The 24,204-nt window shown below is 42.9% G+C and overlaps 1 protein-coding gene across 1 annotated transcript; it reads right to left on the bottom strand.

Moving 5' to 3' along the window:
- Positions 1–1,843: 1,843 nt before the first annotated feature.
- On the bottom strand, positions 1,844–22,521 carry SARS1 (seryl-tRNA synthetase 1). Its single transcript, XM_063106288.1, has 11 exons — positions 22,318–22,521; positions 15,051–15,121; positions 11,856–11,936; positions 10,511–10,669; positions 9,404–9,547; positions 8,517–8,672; positions 4,749–4,970; positions 4,049–4,178; positions 3,606–3,763; positions 2,601–2,730; positions 1,844–2,274 (listed from the first exon to the last, which is right to left on the bottom strand). The coding sequence occupies exons 1-11, from the start codon at positions 22,451–22,453 to the stop codon at positions 2,117–2,119; spliced, it is 1,545 nt and encodes a 514-aa protein (XP_062962358.1). The 5' UTR covers positions 22,454–22,521; the 3' UTR covers positions 1,844–2,116.
- Positions 22,522–24,204: the final 1,683 nt, after the last annotated feature.

Raw genomic sequence — 24,204 nt, 5'->3', positions numbered from 1 at the left:
CCCAGCCAGTCATCCTTCCCTTCACTACTGTTTTTCCTCTCCCCTGGCTTCAAGAAGCAGGGGGTATACTTTCTGCTAGCAGACTATTTGTTCTACACAGCAGCTATCTTTCTAGCTAGGCTCCTAGGCTAGTTCACACATGGAGCCAGCTGCAGGGTAGGTAGGGGAGGGCTGGTACGGGGAGCTGGGCTGCCCATGGAAGAAGGCTGACTGCATAAAGCAACAGGGAGTCCAGGCTCCAGCTACAGAAAACTAGTTGGGTAAGAAAGTAAGACAGCCAGCTTGGAGAAGCCAAGAGCCAGACCTGGGTCCCCGGGAGCTCAGAATCCCAGCTTCTGCCCTCCCACAGAGCTTTCAGGGCCATGGAGAAGAGCAGAGCCTCCTGCTGATAGGTAGGTCATAGGCACCAGGGGCCAAAGAGGGTAGAAGCGGGGAGTGGAGGAGGCAGCTGTAGAGCCCTCTGAGGCTAGAGCTGAGACAGAGATGAGGGTGTTCAGGGCCAACTGAAAGTTTCTAGTGGGCTTTTGGAAGGGTGGAGGAAGAGGGGGCAAAAATAACCTCCTGCTTACTGTGTAAGCTGCCTTTCTTCAAATCAAACAGTTGAGGCTACAGGATGTGACTTTCTGGTCCTTCTGAATTACAAATGGGAGCAACTTGCTCTTTTCTCCTCTTGCCCCGGCTTTGTTATCCCAGAGCTCAGGGCAATGTGCCACAGTAAAGGTGGGCCACTTGAGCCTGCCTGTGGGCCCCCAGCTGGCATAGCCAGGCAAGGCAGAGAGCCACTGTGGTCACCCTTTCAGGTGCCCCAGTTTTGACAGGGTTCCCAGTAGCAACATTAATAGGATCAGCCCCAGGACCCTGTGGGAAAACAAGCACATGGCCTCTTTCCTGGGTACCAAGCTCTAGCAGGCCCGGGGAAGTTGCTGCATAGAGACTAAGGACACTGAGATGAGATGAAGGCTCCTCAGTGACACACCAATTCAGACTCCAGCTCTCAACCTCCCAAAGAAACACAACACAAAGCACTGCTGAGGATTCAGGCTCCTGACTTCCACTGGGCCATGCTGTCTCCTCTCCCCTAGCTGCCCTGTACTTCTGTCTTCCCTATGATGGAACAGGTATAATCACGACCCCACCCTACCTCTGGGACTGTCACAAAGATAAAAGAGATCATCTGTAGAAGTATTTTAACCTCCTAGGAGAGAAGCACTAAACTAACATAAGGTGTTATTAAAGTAAAGTGTTTGTAGATTGCAGATGAAAGGCAGCAGGTAAATAAAGAGCCTAAATATCACTCTCCCCATAGAAAGGGAGAAGTGGCTATTAGGGCAATGGTGGGAGTTCCAGAGAAGGGACTGAAAGTCCCTGGCAGTCTCAATCCTTTGGAGTTGCAGCAACAAGCAGCTGTGCACTTGGTCTCCACATTCGGGGTGGCTGTAAAGAGGGGAGCAGCTGTTAATAGGTCCCTGGCCTATACCCTTGAGGCTAGGAGCTTTTAGGGGGATTAAATACAGTCTCATCTACCCTGACACCTCACAGCTTCCCTTTTGTGGAGCCCGTCCTAGGGAACAAAAGTGCTAGAAGGCTTTTACATCAATTTTGGTGTCTGAGCTAGCCCCACCTCACTGCTTTTAAGCAGCAGCAAACTTATAAAGGAGGATCCTGGGCTTTGTTCTGCAAGCTTGTGTGTCTAAAGACTCCAGGTTTTCACTTTCCCTTTGAGCCTTTCCTAAATCTACCCCTGCCTTCACCTACCTGCTCGAAGGTTCTCTGATTTGCTAATGGAGCAGCTTTATTTGAAAGAAAAGCAGAAGTGAGTAGTCTCAGGGAGAACTGCCAGAGACAGAGTTCAAGCCTGGCAGGAAGACTGAGGAAGAGTTCTAAGCCCTCCAGAGATGCTTTATTACATGGTTTCATCAGTCATCAGTGATTTGATCCTATGCCCATGCGAGGAGACAGGGACATCTGCATTGTACATGGCAGACTGTGCCCCTTCTAGCTATGCAGTCAGATATGGGCAGGCTGATGAGTGGGTGCTTGGCCTCCCTGCTTTTGGCAGCGTCTGGGATCCCAGCTGACAGAAACAAAAGCCTGGCAAACTGGGAGGAAGGACTGTTCAGGCATCGGCAACCTCCATGTTCTGCAGCCGGTTTTCCAGGGTGACATCTCTTGCTGCCACTTTCTTTTTGCTGCCCTCATGTTGCTTCTTCTGCTTCTTTGATGGCTCCTGGTCAATGGGCGCAGGCTTCACAAAGGGGATCATTTCTTGGAGTCCTGGAAGGGAAGAGCCAAACAAATGACCTACTGTTTCAGTCAAAGCCCAAGGACCTTTGGGAGAATTCAATGAGACAATGAGCCCTCTGAACAAAGGGGTACCCATATGAGGCACCTCCCCAGTCTGAATTTCAGCAGCACTTAAATATCATACCTGCACTGGCTGCTTTCTCAACCAGGCCCCCCTCACTGCCAGCACCAGAGGGCAGGCAGAGTTTCGGAAACTGTGTGTGAATAAGAAAACTTGGTACATTCTGAAAGGGGCCTGCTATTCAGAACAGTGTGAAAACAGAAAGAAGGAAAACAAGCTGAGCTGGGAGTTTTACCTGGCGGCATGAACTCCTTCAGTTTCTCAGGCACAGTGATGCCCTTCTCTGTCTGGTAGTTCTCAAGGATGGCGCAGATGGTACGAGTAGTGGCACACATTGTAGCATTGAGCATGTGGACAAACTCCACCTGGGAAGAGGGGGTCCCCAGAGGGAAGGTTAATCTCAACCCTCAACTGATCTTTCTTTTTTTAAAAGATGACCGGTAAGGGGATCTTAACCCTTGACTTGGTGTTGTCAGCACCACACTCAGCCAGTGAGCGGACCGGTCATCCCTATATGGGATCCGAACCTGGGGCCTTGGTGTTATCAGCACTGCACTCTCCCGAGTGAGCCACGGGCCGGCCCCTCAACTGATCTTTCTGATGACCAGGGATCACCCACACAAACAGAACTCCCCCAACTACAACTATCCAAATCAAAATGATGGGTTCGATCCATCATCAACTTTTTTCTAAACTCGAACTGTTTGTACTTATTGCCTATTAGATAACTCTAGGAAGAGTACTCATGTTTCCGTGAGTGACAAGTGGTAGGTCTCAGCATTTTGAGGAGTGTTGGGCCTTTTGAGGGAAGGAAGAAACTACCACTGGTGGCCTCTACTTTTAACTGCTTTCAAGTCCCTGACTTGGAAAAGACTAGGAACTGAATATTGGACTTGAAGAGATAAGCTTACAACCCCAAACTTCTTGGGTGAGAAGAGGGAAGACATTGCCTCCAACTTGTTCTATGCAGATAGACAGAGATTACTCTTTCTCTGGAGTCAAGGAAAACAAAGCCCAAAAGAAAAAGCAAGAATTGCCTTGTAGAATAGAGCTAGATTCAAGTGTCTATCTAAAAAACCTGACGCGGTAGAAGTCATTTTCAGATTCCCTTTTGGGTCTAGCTAGATAAGCTCAGATTTTCCCATGATGCTGGAACTAATCTAGTCCAAGGCTGAGAAATAAGGTGGATATACTCTGTACTGAGGCCTTGCCTCCCACCGCCTCCATGGGTGCTGTCTACCTTGTCCATCATCTTCTTGGTCTGCCCGTATCGGATTCGGAGCCGTCGAGCCTGATAGTCCGTGCAATTAGAACAGGAGACTAACTCACGGAAGGCTCCTGAGCCCGGAAACCAGGCCTCCAGGTCAAGCTTCTTACTGGCAGCGTGATTCAAAGAACCTGTAAGGAAAAACCCATAGAATTCATGAAGGAGGGATGGTATTTCAGAAAGCTAACCTTTAGTGAGCCTGAAGAATTCTTTAATTTGCATCCTATCCTCAGAAGTGAAATCACACCCAGATATTCTTATCACCAAACAACCCCAAGTGAGAAGTATGTGATGTTTTAATTAATGTGGGTAATGAGTTGCATTGTGAGCTCTTTCTTAGTGCTGCAGCTCAGCTGGTGAGGGTGGTGTTTGTGGGATGCAGTAAAGGGAGGCCAAGAAGATGAGGGGATCCATACCTGAGACGATATTCACAATGTGGTAAGGGATCCCTAAAGACTGGTAGAACTCCTCTGCAGTGCTGATCATCTCTTCAAACATCTCCCATGACTTGTTGTCATGGGGCGATGAGTATACAAACTGCTCAATCTGCAGAGAGGGACCCAAGGAGACATGACAAGGTACAGGGTGAATAAACTAAAGGACTGAAGTGAGAGACATCCTTGAAATGAAGACCTACTCCTACACCACTGGGAGACAGGCAAGGCTGGGCCCCCAGCAGGAGGGACTGGTGTTCACCTGGACTGGGACCACAGTGATGAAAACTAATACTTACATAGAGAGCTTACTATACACTACAGTTCTAAGTGCTCTCCACATATTCACTAGTATAACCCTCACAGTGGGCCTTGTGAGGTAGCTACTGTTATCCTCCTCCTTTTATAGAGGCAGGAAAACAAAGCTTAAGTAACTGTCCATGGTCACACAGCCCATAAGAGGTGGAGTTGGCATTTCGATTCAGGCAGCCTGGTGCCAGAGTCCAGGCTCAAAGCCACTGCACCATGCACTTCCCAGGCTCTTCTCCAGAAACAGATGTAGGCAGTGAGAGGAAAAGCTGGAGCCAGGATGGGCTGAGCAACACAGATCCTGTCTCTCCTCTAACTTCCCTGGACAGCTAGGTAGAATGGTCCTACTACTTACCCTGACCTGTCTACTCACCTTCTCAAACTGATGGACTCGAAAGATGCCCCGGGTGTCACGGCCATGAGAGCCCACCTCCTGGCGAAAGCAGGTTGATAGGCCGGCATACTTGATGGGCAGATCCTCTGGCCGCAGCCACTCGTCCCGGTGTAGAGCAGCGATGGGCTGCTCTGAGGTAGCAATCAGGTATTTCTCATCGTAGGAGTTGTCATCAGACTTCTCACTGCCTTTGCCAATCACCTGCAAGAGGAAGGGCCTGTACTAGTTAAAAGTGAACGAGGAAGACCTCAGCTAGACCAAAAAACCACAGGAAAGGTATGAGTGATGGGCAGGAAGAACTTTCTTTAATCCCTGCCTGGGAGTGGGGAGGGGATGCTAAAAAGACAGGGAGGGAATGGGCCAGTCCAAAATGGGTCCCTGATGGAGATCAAAGAAATATAAATTAAGAGGAGATAATATTTTTCACTTATGTAATAGATAAAATACTTATAAATGATGTATAATGACCAATGCTGGCAGGTGTGCAACAAATCTGTGCTGGTAGTGATACAAATTCATCTACTCAATAAGTGTTTATGTGGCATTCACTATGTGTTAAGTCCTTTTCTGACTATGCTAGGCAAAAAGAGACACAGGGTCTGCTTTCTTACTGCTTATAGGTTAGTCTAGTAGTTATAATCCTTAAAGAATGTACTTTGGTGTTCAGCTGAAGAAAATAATGCAGAAAAAAAAAAAAGCTACAGACAGGACAAAGTTCATTATAACATTATTTACTGTGAGCAAAAAAGGACACCCCTAAATGTTGAACAGTGGAAGAGCTGATTACACTATGTCCAATCTATGTAATATTATGCAACTATTAAAAATGATGATATGAAGGCCACATAGTAACACAGAGGAATGCTTTTGATAAAATGCTAAGTAAAAAGGCAGTCTATGTACACTGTGATTAAAAGTATGTGAAAATGACATATGTACGGAAAAAGTCCCAAAGAGAACATGTAAAAATAACAAGTGTATTAGGGCACTGGGAAAGTAGATAATTTCCCCCTGCTATTTCCAAATTTTCTGTGATGTGGTATTACATTAAAAAAAAAGGGGTGGGGGTGGGGGAAGAAACTTCCTCTGGGCCAGAGTTTGGTGACCTGGAAAACTACCTTGCTACCTAACAGTGAGACTTTAGCCCCTTGCAAGGCCATTCACATACAACAGAGAAAAATACTAAAACTATGAATTCTAATATGGTATAGCCACCAGCCACATATGGCTATTTACGTTAAATTAAAATTTAGTGCCTCATTTTCACTAACCACATTTCAAGTACTCAACAGTCACAGGTAGCTGGTGGCTGCCACACTGGATTCTGTAGAACATCTCCATCACTGCAGAAAGTTCTGCTGGACAGAGAATGAATCAACTGAGGTTTATATCAAGCAAGAAGTACCAGCCCAAATTCCTCACTATTGAGAAATGTGATTCTTCCTGCCTGAGGATCCAAGAAGCATCTGGAAAAGAGATGGAGGTGCAGGAAAAGCTGGGAGCACTTGTCATCTAATAGTTCTCATTCCTCCACAAGAGTTTCTCCCTAGTGCTACCTGCAGTGGGTATCTGTAAAGCTTAGTTAGTCTTATCCAATCATGGGGTTTGAGATTTAAAAAAAAAGAGAAAATGTAAAACAGGTTTTAGCTGATACATGGACATATTCCTCTCCTCCTCAAAAGAAAAAAAGCATTCAGATCCCTGGCCAGAAGAAAGAAAAAAAAGAATAAAGAAAGGATACCAGGGTTATCTGTGCTCATGGTTCAGAGAGAGCAATTTGTTTCCAGTGCATCTTAAATGAAAACATAACTCTGACCTCATCAACAGAACCAGTGGAAAGACGGTTTGAATTATTAAGATAATCTCCCTACATAAAGAAATCAGGGGCCGGCCTGTGGCTCACTCGGGAGAGTGCGGTGCTGATGGCACCAAGGCCACGGGTTCAGGTCCCATATAGGGATGGCCGGTTAGCTCACTGGGTGAGCGTGGTGCTGACAACACCAAGTCAAGGGTTAGGATCCCTTTACCAGTCATCTTTAAAAAAAAAAAAAAAAGAAATCAGATGATCCCAATAGCAGTTGTCTAACTCCTCCTCCAAATGGGTCTGGGGAAGAAACAGCCAATAAGAATAAAATTCCCACTTCTAACAGAGTCTTCAAGGAGAGGGATCAGTGTGAAGCAGACTGCTGCTGTTAGCAGAGATTCTCTAAAATCTGAGTGCTGGACACAGGCTGGGGTGCTATAGTTGGTGTTAAAGCCAGTTGATCAGAATGACATTCTTCTTTTTTTTTTTTTTTTGGTGGCTGGCCAGTACAGAGAACAAACCTTGGACAGAATGACATTCTGAACCTCGACTTGAATCCTCTGGCTCTTCCTAGCATGGTCCATGGTTTAGAAGGAGCTATGAATGGGAAACCACATCCATCCCAAGGCAAGTATGTCTTGCCCTGTGGAAGCTTCCAATCTGGGGGCAGGAGTGGGAGGGAAATGGGCTGGGAGATCACTGCTACTTCTATAATTTCCTTTTACTCAAGCACCGATAAATGGGCTTCTTTTCTAAGCTCATGGTATTAAAGTATGCTCAATTTATTTTATTTTTATTTCTTTATTATTATTATTTTTAAACATGACCAGTAAGGGGATCTTAACCTTTGACTTGGTGTTGTCAGCACCATGCTTTCCCAAATGAGGTAACCGGCCATCCCTATATAGGGATCTAAACCCGTGGCCTTGGTGTTATCAACACTACACTCTCCCAAGTGAGCCATAGGCCGGTCCTAGTATGCTCATTTAGATACATCATATAGATTACCCAGGGAGAAGGATAAAAGAGGTTCTTTTTTTTTTTTTTTTTTAAATTTTATTTTGTCGATATACAATGTGGTTGATTATTGTGGCCCATTACCAAAACCTCCCTCCCTCTTCCCTCTTCCCCCTCCCTCCCAACAATGTCCTTTCTGTACGCTTGTCATATCAACTTCAAGGAATTGCAATTGTTATGTCTTCTTCCCCGCCCCCTGTTTTTTTTTGTGTGTGTGTGCGTGTGTGCATGTGTGTGTGAATTTATTTATTTATTTTTAGCTCCCACCAATAAGTGAGAACATGTGGTATTTCTCTTTCTGTGCCTGACTTGTTTCACTTAATATAATTCTCTCTAGGTCCATCCATGTTGTTGCAAATGGCAGTATTTCATTCGTTTTTATAGCTGAGTAGTATTCCATTGTGTAGATGTACCACATTTTCCATATCCACTCATCTGATGATGGACATTTGGGCTGGTTCCAACTCTTGGCTATTGTAAAGAGTGCTGCGATAAACATTGGGAAACAGGTATACCTTCAACTTGATGATTTCCATTCTTCTGGGTATATTCCCAGCAGTGGGATAGCTGGGTCATATGGTAGATCTATCTGCAATTGTTTGAGGAACCTCCATACCATTTTCCATAGAGGTTGCACCATTTTACAGTCCCATCAACAATGTATGAGAGTTCCTATAAAAGAGGTTCTGCATCTGCACTGTCCAATATGGTAGCCACCAGCCACTTATGGCTGTTTAAATTAAAATCAATTAAAATTAAAAATTTGTTTCCTCAGTTGCACTAGCCACATTTTAAGTGCTCAATAGCCACAGACATAGAATACTTCCATCATCGCAAAGTTGTATTGGACAGTGCTGTTCTGTATCACTGAAATTGAGCTTCATAACTTCAGAAGTCATTCTGCCACACCACCCCAGGCTACTCACCTTATAAAGTTCTTCATCAAACTGGCTGAGCTGTGCCACCTCCTGCATGACCTCCTTTCTCATGAAAAAGGGGGTATAGATGGGAGTGTAGCCCCGACTTCCCAAGGTACGAAGGGCATACTGGATGAGTGCCTGTTCCAGGAACACTAGGACCCCCTAAAGGAGCAGAAAACAGTACTGTGTGATTGGGTCCTGTTGCTATCAGTTTCATCTGCTAGAACTGACCTTCAGGGGCAACTGGGGCAACAAGACTACCCAGGAGCACACAGGAAGCCAACAAAGACTGTGGACAGCAACGACCAACTCAAGAGATTCTTTCTTAACACCAAAGCCCAGTATAATACCCAGGCACACAGTTAAGAGAGTTAGGGAAACAGGCCTACCCAGGACGCATGGGAGAGTTTTTTTGTGGTAATTCTTAAAATACTGGACTCATTTGTATATGTAGAGCATGGTTATGTATATGTATATATGTACAGCATTTCCAATATTATTTTACCATATCTTCTGGAGGCCTTCCCTGAATTCACCTGCCCTCTGGCCCATTCTCAAAGCGCTGTGGGCCTACTCATACCATAGCACTTATCACGGTGAGTTTTGATTCTTTGTTGTCTGTCCAATTACACTGAGCTCCTTAAAGGCAGAGATTGTTCTGATTCAGTCAGCAAAACCCACATTCATCACAGAGGATCACTTAGTGGCTTTTGTTCTATGGAATCCTGATAAGCACTCTTGCCTTAGAAAGAGAATTGCATCTAATTGCCCACATGTTTGAAGAAAGGCAGCTGCAACTGGTGGTTTTGTGGGCCTCTTTAAGTAGGTTATGTTTTTCTGCAAATTTTTTGTTCCTTCCTTATAATCCTTCCCCACTGGTTCCCAACTCTTACCTTCAGAAAGTACCCTCGACTCCCAGCCACCACAGCCCCCTTTTCGCCTTCAAAGCCATCTACCATCACCACCAGGTCCACGTGAGAGTACTTCTTCCTGACCGTACAATCGCCCCAAATCCTCTCTACTTTGTTGTCTGCATCCTAAGGAAACAAGACCAGCAGACAACATGATTTCGTCATTCTACAACCTCCATCTTTTTAACCTTTATTCCAAGAACAACCTAGCTTTGAAAAGCCATTGCATAACTCACACACTGGTTTTTGGTCATTGTGTACAGTGTCTAGAGAAGGCAATTTGCTACTCAACAGAGAAATAATAATTTACAAAGTCCTAGAATTGATGCTAGCCATAAAATGGAATCATAATTTTCCAAGAGGTCTATAGTATTCTCTTGGCTTTTTTTTTTACCCTTTTAAATGACTCCTTGAAAAAACTGCACAAGGAATACCCACCCCAGACAATCAGCATTGCCTGGTGTGCAGAGGAGAATGTAGATTTTTTTTTTTCCAGGCTCTCATTGGTCCTGGGCCACATGAGGGCGAGCTCAGGGCCCTGACCTCCTGAGTCTGCTCAGGCTCAGTGCTCAGCTGCCTCCCGCTCACCCCAGCCTGCAGTGAGTTTAACGTTCACCAGGGAATGAATGAAAGAGGCACAGATGGGCCCTGCCACGGCTGGGGTGTCAGGGAACAAAAGCTGGGCTCAGAGCAGCTTTGTGCTGGGGAAGCTCCCGCTCAGCAGGGAACTTTTATCATGCAGATTTCCCTTCAACCTGCAGCTTCTCAGCAGGGTATGGGTGAAGGGGTTAGGTTGATTTAGCAGATCCCTCCCACAAGACTTGCTGCTACCACGGGCAACACACAGTGGAGGACAGCAGCCCTATATAGAAGAGATTTCTGTGCCAAGTCTCCTCCTACCTGCTGTCTCTGCTACTTCCCAATCAGGCAAGGATCTGACTCCTGCAATTCTCAATTTGTGGGCAAATGGAATATACAAAGAGCCTGCCACTGACACAGAGAGTGCCAGTGTTTCACAGTTTCCTCCCACCCCTTCCCCCACGGGAGACACGATATAAGGCAGGCTCCAGCTACCACACAGACGCTTACCTCATCGTTACTGATGGGCACAGAGGGGTGCAGAAGGTTCCCAATCTCTCGGAGGCTCTCAAACCTCTCTGCTTCCAGCTTTATCCGCTCAGCATCACACTTCAGGATGGCTTGATCGATGAGGAGTCGGACTTTTTTGATTTGTGAGACTTTCAGTTTCTGTAGATGAACAGGCCAGGCCCGTACCCAGGACACAGTGAGTCAAGGACAGCGTAGGAATAAGATTCTGTTGCCCTCACCCTGTTGTACTCCAACAACAACCCTGTGGTAGCATTTTAAAAATTGAAAGCGAAGGCTTTTGAGGAACTGAGATTTATTTCACACAAGGATATATATGGTCTTGCCCTACAAACCCACTGGCACTTTCCCTCTGGGGGTGCCTAAGGCAGAGGTGTGAAAATTCTAGCCACTCTTACTGTTCGTATACATCTCAGGAGCTTTAATACTGTCTCTCTCTCTCTCTCTCTTTTTTTTAAAAAGATGACCGGTAAGGGGATCTTAACCCTTGACTCTGTGTAGTCAGCACCAGGCTCTCCCAAGTGAGCTAACTGGTTGTCCCTATATAGGGATCCGAACCCATGGCCTTGGTGTTATCAGCACCACACTCTCCCAAGTGAGCCTTGGGCTGGTCCTCACTGTAGCTCTCTTGAGAGAACTTTCCCTTATTTTGCACTTTCTGATTTTCCTGATTGAACCAATTTAGCACTCTATTATGTATTACATTTAACTGTTCTCTAGGAAGATTATAAATTTATTAGGAGCAAGAGACCCTGTCTTAAGCTTATTTTGTATTCCTCATTGTAGATGTTTCAAACTGTGCTAACTTCCTTGGGGGGAGCCCTTAGCAGGTAGGGCTGGACAGGAACAGACCCACAACCTAGCCCTTTAAGCACAGTAACTTTACGTTTTTGGTTTATACTCTTGCTATGTGTTAAGGGTTTCAAGAAAGGGTTCGGTGACTAAAAAACTTGAAAACTACTGCTTTAGACCCATTGTAGTGAATATTTACTGAATTACGGTAAATTGAAAAATTCCTTGACTTTGTGAAATACAGAGTAGAAAATGGAGTTATATAAACCACAGTTCAGTTCCTTTTCTCTATGATTCCTACCCTTGACTGTCGCACTCCATCTGTCTCCATCTCTACTGTCTAATAAATACTTGAGTATAGAGTATAACAAGAGCAGGGGTGGAGATGTGGGGGCGGGGAGGGGGACATCTCCCAGTGGCAGAAATTCAAGGATGCCACAACGCTGTGTGGAGCAGAGCATCAGCACTTGCTATCTAGGAATAAACTTAAGACAAAAAAATAAAGATCCCAACCTAGAAAAGGATGATAACTTACAGCTAAAGTGTCTGCAGTGAGGTCATCAAAATTTAATGCATTCTCTGGAACAGACTCATCATCTCCCACTGGCTCTTTTTTCTGCAGGAAAGAAAAAACCCAACATGATTAAAAATAAAAGAAAATCTCTGGCATCTTATCAAGTGCACACCAAATTAATATATCTTGTAAACTCATCACAGAACTTTCTACATAACTTTTTCTATAAGATGTAACACACAAGAGAAAAATTAGTAAACTGGAAGCCTGAAGTCAAAATTTCAAGTCACCATTCTGTCACTTCCTAGCTTTTTGATCATGGATGAATCAATTTACCTGTCAGGGTCAGAGAGTTAACATCACCAAGAACAAGAAAAGGAGAATATCTTTCTCTGGACATAGAACTGTCGGGCCGGCCTGTGGCTCACTCGGGAGAGTGCGGTGCTGATAACACCAGAGCCACGGGTTTGGATCCCATATAGGGAGGGCCGGTTAGCTCACTGGGTGAGCGTGGTGCTGACAACACCAAGTCAAGGGTTAAGATCCCCTTACCAGTCACCTTTAAAGGGAAAAAAAAAAAAAAAAATAAAAGAACTGTCATGGGAATCAAGAGAGAATGATGTATTAGAAATGTTCATGAACTATAAACTCCGGAGAAGCAGGCCCCAAGGCAGACGCCTGAGTATGAATCCTTGTCTCCCTGCTAAGAACAATCCCAGCACTGAGGCCATGGGAAAAAAAAAAATGGATGGAATGATGGAATATCAGACAGCCAAGGAAAACAAACCAAAGAAAGCTATAGAACCTGGGACTAAGTTTATAGTAATCTATGCAACTTGACGAAATGGCAGGGGTATACCCAGGGAAAGATTTTTTTCCCTCCAGTTTCTCTCCTCATCCTTCTTTATGATATTCTGCCAAATCATTATTTCTATTCCTTGCATAGAGCCAGGAAATTTTAAGAAGACTATTTTGAGAGTCAAGTTCTTCTTAAATTAGAAAGAGTTAAATAGGCTGGCCAGTTAGCTCAGTTGGTTCAAGTGTGGTGTTGTAACACCAAGGTCAAAGTTTTGTATCCCCGTACCTGCCAGCTACCGAAAAACAAAAAACAAACAAACAAAAAAAGAGTTAAAGAAAATTAGTCAAAGGCCATTACAACAAGATATATTATGACCTCAGCAAAACTTGTATAAAAATAATTTGAGAAGATTTGGCATCTGCTTTGCAAGTATAAATAAAACAAAGTGGAGAAATCATGTTCGATGTCCTAAATTTTTTTTATGTTTAATTTATGTTTATACAACCTTATATCCCATTGCACAAAACTGAGTTATAACAAAGGACTACATTTTCTACTAAAGGCAAAACATGGAAATCCTTTAGGTTCATTACACCATCTCATACACCAAAGTGAGAAGTCAGGATTCAAACCATAACCCCACTCACACGCCTTCAGTGACTCAGAGCAAAATCATCTTAAGTTGAAAAAGTCTGAAAATATCAGAATGAATCTTGATAAGAACAAACATGGACTATGGAGGAGGAAAAAAAAAAGTCCTAATCTAGAAATTCTTCTAATATCATTACAGGCACCAAGATAGTTATGAGGCTCCCTTATTATTTGATAGTCCCTCAGAGCAGCAAATTCAAGTTCCGAGTTCAAGATATGGTTCTGCAACTAACTTAGGATGTGATTTTAGGCAAGCTCCTTACTTTCCTAAGCCTGTTACCCTTTAAATGGGGTTGATAATGTACTATTTACACTCCAGGTTTGCAGCAAAGGTCAAAACCAAAATGAGATGTCTACAAAAGTATCTGAATACTTTCAAGTGCTATGCAAATTGAAGAGTGAACACTCCCTGCATGCCTAGCGGTAAAGGTGGATCTAAGAATGTTATTGCAAATGAAAACGATCATTCCCATCTTGCTACAAAAAATACCTAGCTGGAAATATCTGTATATATGCCTCAAAGAACACCTGGGCAGCAGTGTACATGGGAGATGACATATTTATGGGGCCTTTGACATGCAAATGACTAAGCATCATGAGTCCCATAGGAAGAAAAGTGTATGATTATCCATATTAGTTTCCACAGCTGAAAGTGTTATATGCTGAAAAAGTACTGTAAAATAGAAGATGCTGACTATTATGAAGTTAAGCATAAGGTGCAAGAATCCCAAGGTAATCTTTTTGTTATGCTCTTTATTGATTTAGGTTCCAAAATTTTGTAAATTTTCTTGGTTTAGTTTAGAAGTTTGCAACTTAAAAATGATCTAGATTGTAGGGTTCATTTAATATGTTTTTTAAAAAGTGATTAAGGGGCTTAAGGGTATTTTTGAAGAAAGGTTAAAAACACGAACTATTCTAGATACCATAAGCAATAGCTAGCCGAAGTTTAATATTCTTTAAACACAGGAAGGATTTTTTGGATGAAAGCCAGTAACTACTTGCCATCCACTGTAATTCGTAATGGTTGAACAACTGCGATGTTCTAGGCATTGGGCCAAGTTTCCTACATTAAAAAAATCTAGTTCTAACAATTCTATTCTACAGGTGAGTGATAGTAGTGTCATTTTACAGACAAGAAAACTGAGGCTCAGAAGTCAACTGCGTAAAAGTCCCACAGCATCCAGGAGGGCAAGGCAAGCTTTGGACTCCATATCTGTGCTCTTTTCTGTAAGAAGCGTGACTACACTGCGACAAAAAATCTGAAGTCTGCCATAAGAAAACTCCTCTGGCACCATATGTTGAGCTCAAGAATAACTGGAAAGGATGACTGGTGGAATTTATATTCCTATTACAAGAACAGAACAGACAACAAATGACCAGTGTGGCAAACATCTCATCTGGTCTCAACATGGACAAAGCAGAGAAGGAAAAAAGAATCTTATCTGAACCAGAAGATGAACTTACTAGAAGGTCAGTGAAAGTGCCTGTTAGCTCCCTCCTTCCCTTTCTTTTTAAAATAATTTTCCCCCTTGGTAAGAAATACAGCATCTCATAGAATAAGACTTGTGTTAGAACTTCTGTGAAAGGGCTGGCCCGTGGCTTGCTTGGGAGAGCATGGTGCTGACAACACCAAGTCAAGAGTTAAGATCCCCTTACCGGTCATCTTTTTTAAAAAAAAAAAAAAAAACCTTCTGTGAATACCAGCTAAGAACAAGCCCAGTCTCTCTGCGCAAGCTCTCTAGGCTGTTGCTACCCACTTCTCTTACCTTCATTTTCTCTCCAATTGTCTTGCTGCACAGGTTCTTCAGCTTGTTCAAGTTGTCTGCCCGAAATCTGCCTGAGAAAAAAGAACCGAAGAATATGCCAAAGAAATGCACATAATTAAGAAACTCCCTTTTCCTGATTGTGGCTCCTTAGTATTGATCTTACTCAAGTACAAAATGCAGCCAGACCTGAAGGATCTGCCTCATGAAGTTGTAAAATCTTACAGCTCCAGAGCCCCAAGTTTAGTTGGCACATATTGGTGACTTCAACTATCCTCTGTATTTGGTGAAAAGGAAAAGGCCATTCTGAGATTGAAATTATACAGGTATCATAACCTGTACAATACCACTGTAGAGTAACATATCTGAGAAACTTAGAAGACACTCAAGTAACTGTAACCTGCCCAATTATCTTAAAACTCTTTTAAAGAAACTATATGCTATGCACGGGAACCTAGAAAGAGGGCAATTGTGCTTTTTCCCCATGAACTCGGTTCGTTTTTTTCCCCAACAACTAGAAATGGCTAATGTTATTCATTTGCTCTGACGTTATGCTCATCTGGCAGCCTTGAGAATAATTTAGTCTCTTATAATTTGGTTTCTTTTGGTGAAGACAGTGCTCTAATCAGCCAACACAGTGGTCCAATTTTACATATTGGTATTGTGGTTCATCAGTCTAACTCTGATTAGCAAAGGTTGGACCTCTTCAATCTAAGCATTAGGGGCAATATGGTAAAAATCAAGCTTTTGAGAAGTAAAGTTGGTGACTAGAAATGAGATAGCACCTAGACATAACTACTTTTTAAAGCTTTGCCAATAAGCTTCCTTCTCTGATATCCCTTTAATTAAACTTCAGCACAAAATGATATAACTATCTTATCATTCACTTATTCACACTGACAAAATTATAGAGATGGAGAATAGATTACTGGTTGCCAGGTTTTAGACGGAGGAGAAAGGGAGTGGATCATAAAGGGATAACAAGAAGGATCTTTGTGGTGACGGAACAGTTGAGCGTGGCAGTGGTTACACAAATCTGCACTTGTCATAAAATCACACTGAACTACACACACACACATGCATGTAAAACTGGTGAAACCTGAATAAAGTCTGTAAATTGTAACTGTCAATTTCTTGGTTAGGATATTGTACTACAGTTATGTAAGATGTTATCATTGGGGGAAACTGGGTGAAGGGTACACAGGACCTCTCTGTACTATTTTTGTAACTTTTCTCTGAATCTATAATTATTTTACATTAAAAAATTAAATAAATATCTTTAGACCTTCCTATTTGCAAGGCACCATGCTAGGTGTTGAGAATATAAAAGAAGGACCGGCCCGTGACTCACTCGGGAGAGTGTGATGTTGAGAACACCAAGGCCCTGGGTTCGGATCCCATATAGGGATGGCCAGTTGGCTCGCTGGCTGAGCATGGTGCTGACAACACCAAGTCAAGGGTTAAGATCCCCTTACCGGTCATGTAAAAAAAAAAAAAAAAAAAAAGAGAATATAAAAGAAAATGAGGCAAAAAGCAGTATTATAACAATGCTACCCATGCTGGGCAGCTGCCAAAAAATAAAAAAATTAAAAAAGTCTACTGCTCACTGTGTTATAACACCAAGGTAAAAGGTTTGGATCCGCATACTGGCCGGCCACCAAAAAACCCCCAAAATAACAATGCTGAATATTTCAATCAATGACTGTAGTATGCTACGGTTTGTCCTATCTGAAACTCATGTTGAAATTTGATTCCCATTGTGGTGGTGTTGGGAGGTGGGGTCTGATGGCGGTGTCAGGGTCATGGGGGCTCTGCCCTGGTGGGTGGACTGGTACATCTATGCCATGGTGAGTGAGTTCTTGCTCTTAGACTAGATTAGTAGCTCCGGAGGGAATGCATTAGCTTCCACAAGAGGGGGCTATTATAAAGTGAGGACACCTCTAGTGTTTTGCTCCTTTTCACATGCTTCTGATTCCCCTTTGTCCCTTACCATATGATGCAGCATGAGGCTCCCACGGAAGCCAAGCAGATGCTGGCGCCATGCTCTTAGGCTTCCCAGCCACCAGAATTGTGAGCCAAATAAAACTCTTTCCTTTATAAATTACCCGGCCTCAGGTATTCTGTTGTAGCAATACAAAACAGACTAAGACATAGTATATCCCTCATTATCTTAAATTTCTTTCTTCTTCTTTTTCCTTTTTTTTTTGGCAGCTGTCCAGTACAGGGATTGAACCCTGGACCTTGGTGTTATCAGCGCCATGCTCTAACCAACTGAGCTAACTGGCCAGCCTCATTATCTTTCATTTTTTTCATCACTGTTTTGTAGTTTTCAGTACTAGGGTCTTGAGTATCATTTATGAGATATATCTCTAGGTATCTGATACTTTTCAATTGTTACTTGTATATACAAATACCACTGATTGTGTATATTATATCCAGTGATCTTGCTAAAGTTATTTAATTTTAACAGTCCAGATTCTGCAAACACAGTCAAGTCTTCTGCAAATAATGACAGTTTTACTTCTTCCATTCCAATCTTTTATTTGTTTCTTGCCTTATATTATACTGTCTGGAACCTCCAGCAGCGTGTTAATTAGAATGGTAATAATGGACATCCTTGTCTTGTTCCTAACCTCAGGGAGAAAGCATTCAATATTTCATCGTTAAGAAAGATGTTAGCTATGGGTTTTTCAGCAATTACCTATTATCAGATTAAGAAAATTCCCTTCTATTTTTAGTTTGCTGTTTTTTTATCATGAGCAATTGGCTCTCACCTCGGATGGAAAAAAAATCATTGATCCCTATCTCACACAATACACTAAAATTAACATGAGATGAGTCATATACCTAAATGTGGAAGGTAAAGTAATAAAACTTCTGGAAAAAAAACAGGGGAGTCTCTTCTGGAGCCTGGGATATAAAAAGATTTCCTAAACAGAACACAAGAAGCACAAATCACAAGAGTCAGTAAATTAGACTTCCTTAAGATTAAGAACTCCTATTCATCAAAAGACTGAAAGAGTGAAAATGCAATTCACAGATGGGGAGAAGAGATCTGCAGTATATGTATGTGATGCAAGTATTCTTGCATCTGGAAAACAAAGAATTCCTACATATCACTAAAAAAAGATGATTGACTAAAAATTGGTCAAAAGGAGGGCTGGCCGGTTAGTTCAGTTGGTTAGAACACGGTGTTGGTAACACCAAGGTGAAGGGTTTGGATCCCAGTACTGTCAGCCACACACACAAAAAAAAGATTGGTCAAAAGGTTGAACAGGCACTTCTCAAAACAGGCTATCCAAATGCCACCAAGCTTATGAAAAGGTGTCATCAAGAAAATGTAAATTAAAACCACAACAAGACACCACTATATACACACCAGAATGGCTAAGATTAAAAAAGAACTGCCAATGCCAGGTATTGGAAAGGATGGGGAGAAACTGGAGCTGGACATTGTTGGTGGGAATATCAATCACTACAACCACTTTGGAAAACTATTTGGCAATATCTACTAAATCTAAATATGTGCCCACCCTATGACCCACCAATTCTACTCCTGGGCACATGCCTCACAGAAGTAGGTGTTTATGTCTACCAAAAGACACATACAAAAATGTACATTTGTTCTCACCACAAAAATGATAAGTATTTGAGGTGATGCATTTATTAACTAGCTTGATTTAATTATTCTACATTGTACTCATAAATCATAACATCACTTTGTATCCCATAAATATACACAACTATAATTTCTCAATTTATAATTAAAAAAAAAAAAAGAATGTATATAGAAACTTATTCATAATGGGGCCGGCCCGTGGCTCACTTGGGAGAGTGCGGTGTTGAGAACACCAAGGCCCCGGGTTCGGATCCCATATAGGGATGGCCGGTTAGCTCGCTGGCTGAGCGTGGTGCTGACAACACCAAGTCAAGGGTTAAGATTCCCTTACCGGTCATCTTTAAAAATTAAAAAAAAAAAAAAGAAACTTATTCATAATGCCCTCAAACTGGTAACAACCCAATTTACCCAGCTGGCATTATGTAAATATGCCAGTAAAACTGATTGGCACATTTACACAATGGAGTACTGGACAGCAGTGAAAAAGAACCAACTACTGCTATATATAACAACATGGATGAATCTTATTGACATAATTTTTTTTTTTTAAAAGATGACCGGTAAGGGGATCTTAACCCTTGACTTGGTGTTGTCAGCACCACGCTCAGCCAGTGAGCGAACCAGCCATCCGTATATGGGATCCGAACCCGGGGCCTTGGTGTTATCAGCACCGCACTCTCCCAAGTGAGCCACGGGCCGGCCCTTATTGACATAATTTTGAGAGAAAGAAGCCATATACAAAAGTATATACTATATAAGTCCATTTATATGAAGTTCAAAACGAGGCAAAAGTAACTTACGATGATAGAGGTAAAAATACTGTCATCTTTGGAGGATGGACTGACTGGGAGGAAGCATGAGGGTGCCTGCTGGAGTGCTGCCAATGTCTTAGAGCTTTTTAGATTTTTTTTTTTTTTTGGCAGTTGGCCAGTACAGGGATTAGAACCCTTGACCTTGGTGTTACAAGACCATACTCTAGCCAAGTGAGCTAACCAGCTAGCCCAAATGTCTTAGATCTAGACCTGAGTGATGGTTACATGGGTGTATGGATTTGTAAATTCATCAAGCTGTTCACTAAGATTTGTGTACTTTACTACATATATTACAGCTCAATAAAAACAAGTTTAAAAAGGGAATATATAAAAACGATATAATGCTGTAACAGAGATATATGAAATAGTATATGGAGAATACTAAACAAATGAGGTAGTGCTCTGGGAGCAGAGCTGGATGGCAAAGGGGGAAGATGGAAGTGGGGACAGCACCCTGATAAGGAATATTCCAGGAAGAGGCAACAGTCATGGAAGTGTGGAAGAGTATACAAGTAGTGTGACAAGGCTATCACAAAGAGCGGGAGGCCATACGTGGGAGAGTGGTAGAAGATGAGTCTAGGAAGTCATGAGGGACTTTGTAAACGATGTGAAGAAATTTGGATTTTTATGCTTTAAGGCTGTACTGCCCAATATGGTAGCTTCTAGCCACATGTGAATATCACCAAGCATTTGAAATGTGGCTAGCCGAACTGAGACATGCTGTAAGTGGATTTTGAAGGCTTGTACAAAAAAGAATGTAAAATATCTTAGCAATTTAAAAATATTGATCACATGTTGAAAATATAATTTTTTGATATATAAGTTAAATAAAATATATTACTAAAATTAATTTTGTCTGTTTCTCTTTATATTTTTCAGAGTGGCTACAAGTAAATTTATAGTTACACATGTGGCTCACATTCTATTCCTGTCAGGCAGTGCTGCTCTAAGGCACTCTAAGGAGTGCCACTGCACAACTTAAGCCTGCAAGTGAACCAATCAGATATGTACTCTAGAAATATCACGTGCCCTGGGTGTGGCCTCCTACTTAGTGAGACTAGGGTGAAACTGGAAGTTAGAAAGTTATTCCAAAAAAAAGAAAAAGAAAAAAGAAAGAAAGCTATTCCAATTGAAAGGGCAAACAACGATAAACTCCTGGCCTAAGGCAAGGGCAGTAAAGGTTAACAGGAAATAACTTCAACTGAGGATGGGTCTGTTACCACAGTCCATTTAAAGGGCACTGTTATAACACCAAGGTCAAGGGTTTGGATCCCTGTACAAGCCAGCCACCAAAAAAAGAAAAAAGAAAAAAATATTGGAAAGCGTTGTCAAGCAGAAAAGAATCAAATTAATAGATGCACTGTAAATAAACTACATCAACTGCCTTTCATAAAGAGTGTATAGTGCTCAGAACACAGAAGATATTCATGCATTGGCTAATCTTTATCAAGCCCTTACCAAGGTTATACGTGTGTATGTATGTATGTATGTCCCAGGTCCTGGGATACATGGATGAATAAAACCCAGTCCTTGTCCCTGAAGAACTCATCACATATCCACTTGTCCGAAAAGGGACAAAACTTCCTACAGATGTGTACACTATACACAAGAGACTAGGTAACACAAGTAAAGTTATTTAGCAGTGGCTAATGGCTGCATTGATAGAAAAATCTTATAATTCTGATTTCTGGTTCAGTAGAATAGTGCTCAGTCTAGTTTTATCCTAAACAAAAAATGTGGCAAAATTCAATTCCATTGCAACTAAAAACTTCATATTCAAATGTGGAATCTCGCAATCAAACAAACTACCAATCAGAGTTCCTGAGACATACAGAATCAGCAGATAACTCCAGTTAAAAACTCTTTTGGCACCTAGACCCTTATAAATTTAGGAAAATCAATTTTCCTAATAGAAATACATCACACTATTGGACAGCGACCGCCTTTGCAGTGCAGTCATAAACCTGGCTCTCAGCTGGTTGCAGACTTATTGCATCAGACAAAATGAATCACATGGGCTTGACAGCATTCGGCCAACCAGTGACCACTCCGGTTAATCTAGGCAGAGATTGATAGGAAGAGGGTTCTACGGTTTTATTTAGCTTCATGAAAGATGCTCGGATCTGTTCTGTTCTAGCTCAATTCTGCCAATGTCTTTTCCAGAAAATTTCCACAAATTACAATTAAATGTCCCAATAATTACAAGCTTTTTCTTGCCTAACTGCACGGAGAAGACTTCTGATTCTTAAAGGTATGCCCATAGATCAGGAGAATGGCCCTCCCCAAAGCTCCGGGATCATTGCTTTCAACCAGGAGAGGCCTCCAAAGTGCCCAAATCCTTCTGATATGGATGGAGTGAACTTATTGTGCTGCAGATATAACTCAGTCTCAGGCCGGAGCCTTTGATCCTATAAAAACAGAGGAGACCACTCCGGCCTTGCTTTAGATCACAAAAAGACTGGGGGCGACTAAAGGTAAGTGTTAAGAAAGGGAAATCCCTCCAAGACTCCTGACCTGGCTTTCTTCTGGCTACTCAAAGGGCAGGAAGGTTTGACAGCTCTTGATGCGCATGCGCCAAGCTCCTTTCCCAGACGCGCAAGCACAGATCGGCGCTGAGCACGCGCGGAAGGCACAGCGCGCCGCCGCGTCGGAGGGTAAAGTGAGCCGACCCCAGCTTCCAGGCTATGTTTTGAGGAATAAGGAGGACCTCGGAGCCACTACAGCCTGGGAGGGGGTGTCTGGCGAGGGGTGGAAGCTGCAGCCTCAGCAGAGGTGACCGGATTCGAGAGATTAAGTTGGGTTAGGATGAGGGGGATACCCCGCGCCTCCCGGTACTTACATCGTCGCCACTCGCTGTCTGCCTTCACTAGCTGGTCTACTAGTCCTGGGTCCTTGAAGCGCTTCTCTTGCGTCTCTCGGATGAGGGCTGGGTCCCCTCCTTTATCCACACGAAACAAATCCAGATCCAGCACCATCTTCTTTTATCCCGGGCCAACACTCAAGGAAACGAAGACCGTACCGCAGATGCCAGCCTGTGACCAACGCACTGCGCAGGCGCGCCGGTCAGCCCTCCCTGCGCAGGCGCGGAGGACGCGTGCGGGCGCCGCCTCCCGGCCTGAATCGGCTGTGTTGGAGGCGGGGACGCGGGGGCAGGGGAGAGTCGAGTGGGTTGGCGTGGGCTTCTGCTGCTTGTGCCTTCTCCCCAGCGGTGCCTTCCTCTGTGTGGGATGTTTATCGTCCCACAAAGGTGGGAGTTCCTCAGTTTCCTCCTCATGTTGAAGGGTGTATCTCAGGCTAGGCAGAGGCCTTCCCCCTGGTCCCTGGCTTGGAGGCCTCCGGCAGATGCCGGTTTTCCTCTTACAAGGTTGAGTCCTTCAGCTGGACCCTTTCCGTGAACTTCTGCTCTCTTCAGCTTGATACAGAGTATGGCTACATATTTTAGTCCCAGGGTCACCTCAACTCAATATTCCTGCTTTCCTGCCTTAGAGCTGGATACCTTTCTTAATCTGATTATTGGATAAACCAAGTTGTCCCTTTACCAGTCCTTAAGATCATAGGGTTGGGAAAATGCAGTTGGAATCTTTTAGAGAGAGACTTGAGGACAGCGTTTCAAGGGCACAATATTTAGCAGATTTGAAGGCAGTACTAGGTATTGAGTCTTGGGTCTATTTGAAAGTCCCTTGAACAAAGATTACATTGTACTTTGATTTTATAACATTCATACCTTTACAATGAAATATTCTGGTTGCTGATTGCAGCCAAAGTTATCAAAGAATCTCCCTGATAACAAAAGATTATTTGAAAGATTTGGGAATAGGTAGTCTGAAGGGGAACTTGAGCTTTTAGCCTAATAATTCCCAATCTTTTCATCACCTTGTCCCGTTTTGAAATATTTTTATCTAATGAACATGATTTTTTAAAAAATAATAATTCATTTTCCTTTTTTGTTAATCATATATTTATGGCTGCCAACTAGATATTCTGATCAGCAGGAAATAACCAGTGTTATTACAGTGTATAATTCCTGCCAGAAGCTAACACAAAAACAAGTCAACATAAAGCTTTAGTTATGGAGTGGTGGTGTGAAGCTGTAATACCTTTGGATGTGTGGTTTCTGTTATCCCTTAGTACCAAGAATAGTTCTTGGGTGCTGCCTCTGAGCACTCTAGGGTTCAAGGACCCCTAGCTAGAAAACTGAGCTAGGCCAACCCTTTTATTTTCTATATGAGGAAACTGAAGCCCAAAGAAGTTAAGCGATGTCACCAAAACAAGGACACAGGTAAATGTCTAAGATAGTATAATGTTTGGACTTCCTTATCTGAAGTCAGGGCCTTGAGGAACTTAGGTAGAATATGTGGCTTTTCTTATAGGGCAGAGACCATTGAGTATTTACATCTTTATCCCCACGGGAGCTAGCACAAAACCTTATACATGGTAAGTGCTTATTACATCCTCATTGGATGAGTGAATTCCAACCCATTAGCTGCCTAGGGAGAATGAACACCTGCAGCGAGAGAGCAGTTGGCCAGTAAGCCTATCAACCTCTTTAACATGTTCCTTCTTTGTCTCTTGACATTTCCCCCCTCACACTCACCATACTAAACTATTTCCTTGCCTCTGAATCTTATTGTACGAGCTCCTTTTACATGGCAGTCCCTCCCTCCTCTCTTCCTCCTAATTGGCTAATTCTCCTTCCTCCAGGAAGTCTTCTCTGACATCCTCTTCA

This window comes from Cynocephalus volans, chromosome 8, assembly GCF_027409185.1.
Source record: "Cynocephalus volans isolate mCynVol1 chromosome 8, mCynVol1.pri, whole genome shotgun sequence".
Taxonomy (NCBI): Eukaryota; Metazoa; Chordata; class Mammalia; order Dermoptera; family Cynocephalidae; genus Cynocephalus; species Cynocephalus volans.
Note: the sequence above shows the minus strand (reverse complement) of the source record. Positions and strands in the feature narration are given on the sequence as shown.